Source organism: Chrysochloris asiatica, unplaced genomic scaffold, assembly GCF_000296735.1.
Source record: "Chrysochloris asiatica unplaced genomic scaffold, ChrAsi1.0 scaffold00105, whole genome shotgun sequence".
Taxonomy (NCBI): domain Eukaryota; kingdom Metazoa; phylum Chordata; class Mammalia; order Afrosoricida; family Chrysochloridae; genus Chrysochloris; species Chrysochloris asiatica.
In genome coordinates this window covers 10,876,444-10,885,961 of record NW_006408623.1, presented here as the reverse complement: position 1 = coordinate 10,885,961, position 9,518 = coordinate 10,876,444, and the positions used below count along the sequence as shown (strand labels likewise).

The 9,518-nt window shown below is 43.7% G+C and overlaps 1 protein-coding gene across 1 annotated transcript; it reads right to left on the bottom strand.

Annotated features, from left to right (window-relative positions):
- Positions 1-783: 783 nt before the first annotated feature.
- On the bottom strand, positions 784-1,734 carry LOC102835083 (olfactory receptor 13A1-like). Its single transcript, XM_006867505.1, has one exon. The coding sequence runs from the start codon at positions 1,732-1,734 to the stop codon at positions 784-786; it is 951 nt and encodes a 316-aa protein (XP_006867567.1).
- Positions 1,735-9,518: the final 7,784 nt, after the last annotated feature.

The following is a 9,518-nucleotide window of genomic DNA, read 5'->3' as shown; positions in this document are numbered from 1 at the left end:
TATCAAAAATTGATAATAAATGTAGACAGGAAATAGATAAAATTACTAAGAGAAAGGAAGAAAGATGGGCTGAAGCAATAAATAATGTCAACATTCAGAAGCTAAAAACAGAATACTATCAGTGTTACTAGTGGAAAGTAAACTAAGGAAGAACTGAACTCATACAAACAATGTTTAATAAGATTTGTAAAACTAAAGACAAAAGACAACACTTGTCTGCTATGGTACAGCTTCCAGGTGAAGAATGATGATACCTTTTGTGGAAGGAATAAAATGATAAAACACCTCTTTTTGTCAGGTTCTGAGTGGTGACTAGGTACACATGGCTTTGCCTTTCTGCCATGCCAGTACCATTAACTCACTGTTGTGTTGAGAAGTGACTACTCGTGCATTTCCTGGACCCACTCCAAGAGAGCTAAGTCAGAGAACTAGGTCTAGGAGAGCTCTTCACAACAACATTGAAGCAATCTCCACATTGGAGCAGCCCAAGTAATGTGTTGAGGTGTCCTCATGGTCAAACAAACTCTACCCTAAAAGAAGTGGCAGTGACACTCTCTACATAAAGCCTTGCTTCTGGGGGTCAATCCCCCTCACTCACAGTATCCTGGGTCACATCAACAGAATCAGGAGTGATTAAAGGTCCAGGTAAATCACCAGGCTGCTGAAACCGGTGGAGTTCCTTTTTTGCAAATCCATCCCATTAGTTACTGTCTTGCCCTTTGCCCCTTGCTTCTGATTATCAAAGTCATATTTTGAAATTAACACAGTTGACACTAGAATAATTCATGTGGCCACACTCTTTCCTAACCAGGAGGAAGGGGCTACCTTCTGGAGAGCAGCTTTCACATCCTTGTTCCTCAAGCTGTAGATGAGCGGGTTCAGGGCAGGACTGACCGCTGTGTACAATACAGCCACGACCTTACCATTCTCCATTGAGGCACCAGAGGCTGGGAGGAAATAGGTGTAGATGACAGTGGAGTAGTACAAGGTGACCACCAGGAGGTGGGAGGAGCAGGTAGAGAAGGCTCTGTGCTTGCCTGAAGATGAGCGGATGCGGAGGATGCTGGCCACAATGTAGCCATAGGAAACCATGGTGCAGAAGAAGTTGACCACGCCGAAGTAGACATCAGCCATGATAATCATGATATTGTTTACAATTGTGGGGCTACAAGACAGTAACAGCAGCGAGGGGACTTCACACAAGAAATGCTGCATGTGATTGGGGCCACAGAAGTTCAGCCGTGCCATGAGGCCTGTGTGCACTGATGTGTTGGCTACAGTGATTGTCCACACAGCTGTGGCTAGCAGTGTACACAGTGGCCAACTCATGATGGTGCCATACCGCAATGGCTGGCAGATGGCCACATAGCGGTCAAATGCCATGACTGTGAGCAACAACAGCTCCGCACCAAGGGACCAAGTCAGGAAAAAGATTTGGGTCAGGCAACCATGATAGGAGATTGTGCCCACAGTGACCAGCAAGCTCTCCATAAGTTTGGGGAGAACAGTGTTTGTGCAAATGAGGTCCAAAAAGGCCAGGTTGACAAGGAAGAAGTACATGGGGGTGTGCAGACCTGGGCTGAGAATGATGAGTAGGACGATGAGGACGTTTCCTGCAAGACCTATCAGGTAGAGGAAGAGGAAAAGGACCGAGAGTAGCACCCGGATCTGTGGGTCATCTGAGAAGCCCTGAAGAATGAACTCCACTACAGATGTTTGGTTGTCTGCTGACATCTGGATGAACCGGGTCCTGGTCAGAAAGAAGCATAAAACGATGGGTATCATTGTCTTTGACAAAGACCCAGATCACAACCCACCAGGACTTGTTGGCATCTTAACAAAGAAAGCACACAACTAAGTCATCAACGTGTCTCTTCATCCTGGAGCAGGCAGGGAATTATCTCTCACCCTGGACTCTTCTAGGTAGCCCCACTAGTTCCTGATGATAACCCTTCCTCACAGCTTTCTCCATTTGTAATCAGCAGGTCTGTCCCCAGCATCACACAGTCACTTACACAGTGAGCACAGAATGAGTTTGTGTTCACTTTAACTTACAACATACCCTTCTGAATCCAGGGACCCACCAGTCCACACTGCCTTTAATGTCCATACTCAACCTTGGTCAATATAGGCACCGAGTTGGTTGTCTTGTCTCTGCTTCCCATAAGGAAAAACCTTGCTTGCAGCTGGGACACATAGGACTCTACACTCCTAGGCCAACACAGCTACAGGGCAAGGAGGGACTTCAGTGTCAACTGCAGACTCACCTGTGCAGGTGTTTCAGGCACAAGCATTACTGTCCAGCCAGCCTCACACACTTAAGGCTGCTCTCCAAGAATTCCTAGACCCTCATAAGGGAATGCCGATAGCAACTGATCCATAGGCAGAAACCCCGATCCTGATTCAAAATCTATCCCATTTATCCTGGGCTGGTAGGAAGCCCATTCCTTCAGGGAGCACAAGGCTGTGTAGGTCTGGAGGAATGGGAACAAGCTGAACCTCATCAGAGGTCCATGAACTCTCCACCAATGTAGAGACCCAGGTCTTTGGCAAGGACACTCTCAGAGAACAGTCAGTTTTACCAATATCAAGTGTTCCTCTGCTGGTGTCATTACAAACCCCAGTGGATGTGGGAAAGTCTAGGTCTAGATGCATTTGGTGTGGACTGAGGGCAACCCAGAGGCAGAGTCCCCACCATTTTGCACCTTTTGAACATTTAACCTCCTTCACATGTAATTCAGACAGAAGACTACACATACAATGGAGTAGTGGTCACTACTCAGTTCATGCAGCTCAAGGGTGGGAAAGTTCTGGTGTTTCTGACAGTTTGGACTGCAGGTTGGTGATCCCTGAGGCCCTTCTATGTGCTTGCATAAGACCATGGGCAGCACATCCCTCTCAGATCAGCAGTTTGAGAGAGCCTTGAAGTACAAGATGGCGTTCACCCAAGGTCTCTGCCCCTGAGGGTCCATGTCATGCCCCACCCAGTCGCCACAAGCAATGCGAACCCCCAGGCATCCACCAACATCCTATACATGTAGGAACGATGCCCACTCACCCTCCACTTGTCTCAACCCCTTAAGTCTGAGATCCTCCTACCTTCAGATCCACCTGGTGGTTCCCCTCTTACCAGCAGATCAACTGCACGGATCAGTCAGCACAACCAGCAGATGTGTGGCAGGTCCCGGCAATTTAGTTTCAAACTGAAATAACAAAAGTAATTAACAAATCACTTTTAGGGGACTTTTTTTCCCCACAATAAAATAGGTCAGGGTAAAAACAAAAGTGTCTTCAAATATATTAAGGGCAAAATTGGACCACATAACCCAAAAGCCTAGCAATAGAAAGATAGGCAGCTACTACCACTCATTTACTGTCCATTACTAATACAAGGCATACATCCCAATCATTTTGGTCTGGACATGATGCCACATTTACATGGGAGATGCATAACATCTTACTCAGGTGGGAAGGTGAGATGTGATCTGTGTCTAAAGGACCTCAGTTGCTGCTCGGTAGCTCTTGTGTTTTTCTATGGGCCTTTAACTGGTGGCCATCCCCTCCAGCAGACAACCTCATCTGGAGAGCTGCCCATGAGAGTAATTACCCCACCTGGAGATAATAGGCCCCACGGGACACAGTCCTAGGCTGACTCAGTTCAATGGTCAGAGTTCTGAATGTGACTGGGGACTGTGCTCCCAGGCATGGCACTGACCCCAAGAGTGGGGGTTGGGAAACCTGCATGTCCCATAGGCTGGGTCTGGCAATTAAGCTGACACATCCTTAGGGGAAATCCTTACCATGACAACTCAGATAAGAGCCTGTGTAAAACCAACCCCTGTGGAAAGATGGGTTGCTGTTTAAACTCTTTTTAGGACTGCTTTAGTTTTTAGAGCTCTGGTGGTACACTGGGTTAAGCACTGGGCGCTAACTGTAAAGGGCAGAGTTCCAACACAGAAGCCACTTACAGTGAGAAAGATGAGGCATTCTGATTCTATAAAGATTTGTAAGCTTAGAAACCCTGTGGAGCAGTTCTGTTCCTTCCTTTAAGGTTGCTATGAGTTGAAATCTAGCCAACAGTATTGAGTTTGTTGTTGTTGTTGTTGTTAAGTGCCATTGATTTGATTCTGACCCATAGTTACCCTGTATAGGGTTTCCAAGGAGCACTTGGTGAGCTTGAACCACCGACCTTGCAGTTCAAATGACTTTGCAATATGTGTCATTAGCCCACAGCACCACACCAAGACTCCAGTAATGAGTTTAGTGGGCTTTTAAATTTCCACATCAGAACTCTTACATAGGTAGAAAAGTTGAGATGTTGGTACATATACCCCTCACCTAAATTCTCCTGTTGTAAAGATCTTACACTGGGGTGGTACATTTGTCACAACAAATGGACCAGTATTGATACATGATTACTAACTGAAGTCCACACTTCATCCACTTTTCCCTAATGTCCATTTCCCAACCACACAGAACCCCACCATTTTCCAAGTTACATGTCATGTCTCCTGAGGCTCTTCTTCACTCTGACCCTGATGGGATTAAAGATTCTCTGTGACCCCATGAGCTCTTCCAAAAATGAGCAAAGAGACTTTGTTCCAGGAGAGATATACCTCAGAAGTATAGTAAAAGGTCATGAAGAAGCCTTGGGAAGGATTGTTTTCAGGGAGCTACAGAAGATGCCCCCTTTCTCCACTGCAGGAAGCACCAAGATTGAGCAAATTTAGGCTACAGCCCTTGGTACCTGGGAACAGTAGCCTTGCAAGGCATCTGCAGCTGTGTTTGGGAACATGCAGAAAAGACCCTGAATGAATCACAAGGTCACAGAAGAGGAGAGCCAAGGCAGGTGCTGATAGAGAGTCATATGGAAGACAGAGCAAGTGGCAGTGGGGATTCTGCCAGACACATTACCATCCCAGAACTATACTGGACCCCAAAGTTTGTAGAACATCTGCTGAAGCGTCAGGTATGATGACCAGGAAGACAAGGGAACCACAGAGATGTGAAGATTGACTCAAATTTTGTCTGCACTGCAGAGGTAAATGCAGGGCTGTCCTCCATATCTAAGGGATGACATGGATGGCAGGTGCCCTGGCTGCCACTTGAAGGAGGCATCACTAATCAGTTACTCTTAACCAACGCATTTACTGTCTCCATCTGTAAAAGATCATCAGCAAATTAAAATTAATGCTTTCATATTTGGGAGAGCCCAAGTATCTTAGCAGTTCTGGTAGCGTAGTGGATTAAGAACTGATCTGTTAACCAAAAGATCATCAGGTTAAATCTACCAGCTGCTCCACTGGAGAAAAATGAGGCTTTCTGCTCCTGTAAAGAGTTACAGCCTCAGAAACCCTATACAGGGTCTCTATGACTTGGAACCGACTCCACGAAACATTACCACCGCCATCACCATGTGTCATGGAGCCCTGCTGTGGCTCGATAGGACAAGCACTGGGCCCTACACAGGGTCATTATGAGTCAGAACTGCCTCAGCATCACTTAACAACAACAATTCATCATGGCAGACTGTGTGATCTTGCTCTGCTGAGTGTAGGAAGAGAAGAAACTGAAAAATAATTACTTTGAGCACATCATAAACTGATTTTCATCAATGCAATCAAAGAAGATGTAGTTTTCATATTCATGTAGTGCCATTTTGTGTTAAGTAAAAGATTAATGAATTAGTCTTGTATTTTTTAGTTGAAATTATGGTAAAATTATGTAAAAAATTGGGTGTCAGAGATCTGAAGAGGGTCAATTTCAGTAATTGCCAGAAGCACTGTTTTCCTCTGTTTCCCAACTTTATTCCCAGACTAAAAGGAAGATGCAACTTTGAGGAAGGTTGAGAGGAAGTCATGTGGTTAGACCCAAGCAGGTCCAGGTCACTCACCAGAGAGACCCCACTGTACAGAGTGTATTTATACCACATATCAGAACCCCTATATTTGTCCCTATTTCTTCATGGACCATCTCTACAGTTCTAGGTTTTACACTTAGTCTTTAACCCACATTGAGTTTGCTGTTGTTGTTGTTTTTAGGTTCCATCAATTTGGTGCCAATTTATAATGACCCCTGCACAACAGAACAAAACACTGCCCAGTCCTGGGCCAACATCACAATCGTTGCTACATTTGAGTCCATTGATGCTGCCACTGTGCCAGTCCATCTCATTGAGGGTCTTCCTCTTTTAGGCCAACCCTCCACTTTACCAAACATGATGTCCTTCTCCAGGGACTGGTCTCTCCTGACAATATGTCCTATGTAGGAGAGATGAAGTCTGGCCTTCCTAGCTTCCAGGGAGCACTCTGCTGTTATCTCTTTAAACGCAGATCTATTTATTCTTTTGGCAGTCCATGGTTCTTTCAATATTCTCCTCCAACATTGTAACTCAAATGCATCAATTCTTCTATGGTCTTCCTTATTCACTGTCCAACTTTCACATGTATATGAGGTTATTGAAAATACCATGGCTTGTGTCAGGCTTATCTTTGTCCTCAAATTGTCTTCTTTGCTCTTCAACACTTTTAAAGAGGTCTTGTGCAGTAGATTTACCCAGTGCAATACATCGTCTGATTTCTTGACCACTTTTTTCATGAATGTTGATTGTTGGTCAAAGAAATATAAAGTCATTGACAGCTTCAATCTTTTCTCCATTTATATGGATGTTATTGTATTGGTCCAGTGGACAGGATTTTTTTCTTCTTTGCATTGAGGAGCAACACATACCAAAGGCTGTGGTCTTTGATGTTCATCAATAAGAATTTTAAGTCCTCTTTACATTCAGCAAGCAAGGTTGTATCATCTGCATTTCTCAGGTTGTTAATGAGCCTTCCTCCAATCCTGTTGCCAACACAAGATGGTGCCCCACAAAGCTAGAGATGAATTATAGAAAAATAGTATTTGCCAAGAGACTGAAAAAAATGACCAGAAACCAGAGAGGCATTAGGTTATTACAGAGAAGAAAATAAATGAGATAGTTTACCACCAAGGACACGGGGTAGCAGGATATGACTGTTGTCTTCAGAGGTGGCTGGCTGGCCAGTAAAGGTTATCCACGCAGAAGGGAGCTGTGGATAATATGTGGTAACAAGTCTTATATTCCAAGCAAAAAGGGAGGGAGTTGTATGAGAAGAATATTATCTCCTGTCAAGGAAAAAATAGAAAAAACAACCCTGCTCCAACTGCCTGCTACTCCTTAGTAGATATGTGACCCTTATATGAGGAAACAGAACCCTTGTATGCAACATCAGGGCTATAGCTGGAGAGGAGGATGAAAGAAGAGAACATTGAAAAAAGCACTTCTCCTGGGTTGACATTAGTGTGGCCATTTGAAAGTGTTCAGCTTGTGTCCCTACACTACTGCACAGCCACAGTGGTCAAAATGGCTTGGTGTTGGTGCAATAAAAGACTTAGAAATCAATGGAAGGGAATTGAGGACACAGAAGAAAATCAATCCACATAAAATCTGCCGATCTTTGACAAAGAGACAAAATACATTAAATGGGCAAGAGCTAAACCCTGCAATAAACGGTGATGGTAAAACTGGAAATCCATTTAGAGAGAAATGAAATAAGGCCCATATCTCTCAGCATATATAAAAGCAAACTCAATATGGGTTAAAGACTAAATGTAAAACCTAGAACTATAGAGATGGTCCATGAAGAAATAGGGACAAATTTAGGTGCTCTGACACATGGTATAAATACACTATCAAATATAACTAAAAATGCACAGATAGCAGAAGACAAAATAGATGACTGGGAGCTCCTAAAAATTAGACAATTGTATGCATCAAAAATTTCACCAAAATAGTAAAAAGATAGTCCACAGACTTGGGAATAAAATTTTGCAATGGCTTGTCAGACAAGAGACTAATTTTATATTTTATGAAAAACCACAACACAAGACAAAGACAAACCAATTTAAAAATGGGCAGAAGACATGGACAGACACTTCACAAAAAAAGACACTCAAGTGGACAACAAACATATGAAGAAATGGTAGTGTTCACTAGCCATTGGTGTTAAGTGCTGTCGAGTCATTTATGACCCATTGCAACCTCCTATAGGGTTTCCAAAGAGAAGCTGGTGAGCTTGAACCACTAACCTTGCAGTTCTAATGGCTTTGCAGTCTGGAGTATTAACCCACAACATCATACCAGGACTTCATTAGCCATGTTGTTGTTGTTAAGTGCCGTCGAGTCAATTCCAACTCATAGCGACCCTGTACAGGGTTTTCAAGGCTGTAAATCTTTACGGAAGCAGAAAGCCTCATCTTTCTCCTGCGGAACAGCTGATAGTTTCAAACTGCTGACCTTGCGGTTCGCAGCTCAATTTGTAACCACTATGCTACCAGAGCGCCTCTCTATTAGCCATTGTTGTTGCCAAGTGCCGTCGAGTCGATTCTGATCCATAGCTACCCTGTATAGGGTTTCCAAGGAGCACCTGGTGAGCTTGAACTGCCGATCTTGCTATTCAAACAGCTTTGCAGTCTGGTGCATTAACCCACAGTGCCAGACCAGGACTCCATTAGAGACATGTAAATTAAAATAATAATGAGCTATCATCTCACCTCAGATTTAATAGCCAAGTTAACAAACAGACAACAACAAAAAAAACAGAAGACAGCAAATCCTGGCAAGGGTGTGGAAAGACTAGGGCCCTCTGACATTGCTGGTGGGACCATAAAATGGTGCAACCATTGTGGAAAACAGTATAGCAATTCCTCAAAATGTTGGAAATAGTAATGCCTTATGGTCCAGAAATTCCTCTACTTGGTATATATCCCCAAGAAACAAGAACCATGACACGAGTGGATATGTGCACACTCATGTTTGTCACAGCATTATTCACAATAACAACAACAACAACAACAACAAATGGAGACAGCCTAAATGTCCAGCAACAGAAGAAAGGCTAAACAAACTTTGCTACAAACACACAATGAAATACTACAAAACACTGTAGAATAGCAATGATACTGCAAAATACCTCATAACATGGACGACATTATGCTAAGTGAAGTTAGCCAATTATTAAAGGACAAAGAGGAAGGTATACACAAAATCACTGTATAAAAAAAGATGGTAAATATTCAACCATTTCAAGAAGTAGCATACGATCAAGAACCAATAGTACTGCAAAACCCCTCCAAGACTGAAACTCAAAGGGAACACATGAGCAGGCATGTAAGCTTGCTGGCAACTGTGTTGGTCTACTTGTGGGTGGAAATGGGGGAAAGTCAGTAATGAAGGTATGGGCTGAGCTTGACAATATTCCATAGACTCCCATCAACCTTGAGATAAGAGAGAGAAGAGGAAGGGCTGGTTAGTTTGAAATGTAGGGAGACTTGAGAACTCCTGAGACAAGGACCTAGCCACGGAGGGCTAGAGCTGAGAGTGAAGTGTCCAGCTGATATGAAGTGAGGGAAGATGCACAAGAACACCCAAACTTTCAGATAGTACCCATTTGACCTAGCTTTGATGGCTTGATGATCAGAATCCAACTAGAAGAAGA

Coding starts and splice junctions, on each gene's coding strand:
- LOC102835083 (XM_006867505.1), bottom strand. CDS start 1,734: ATGTCAGCAGACAACCAAACATCTGTAGTGGAGTTCATTCTTCAGGGC.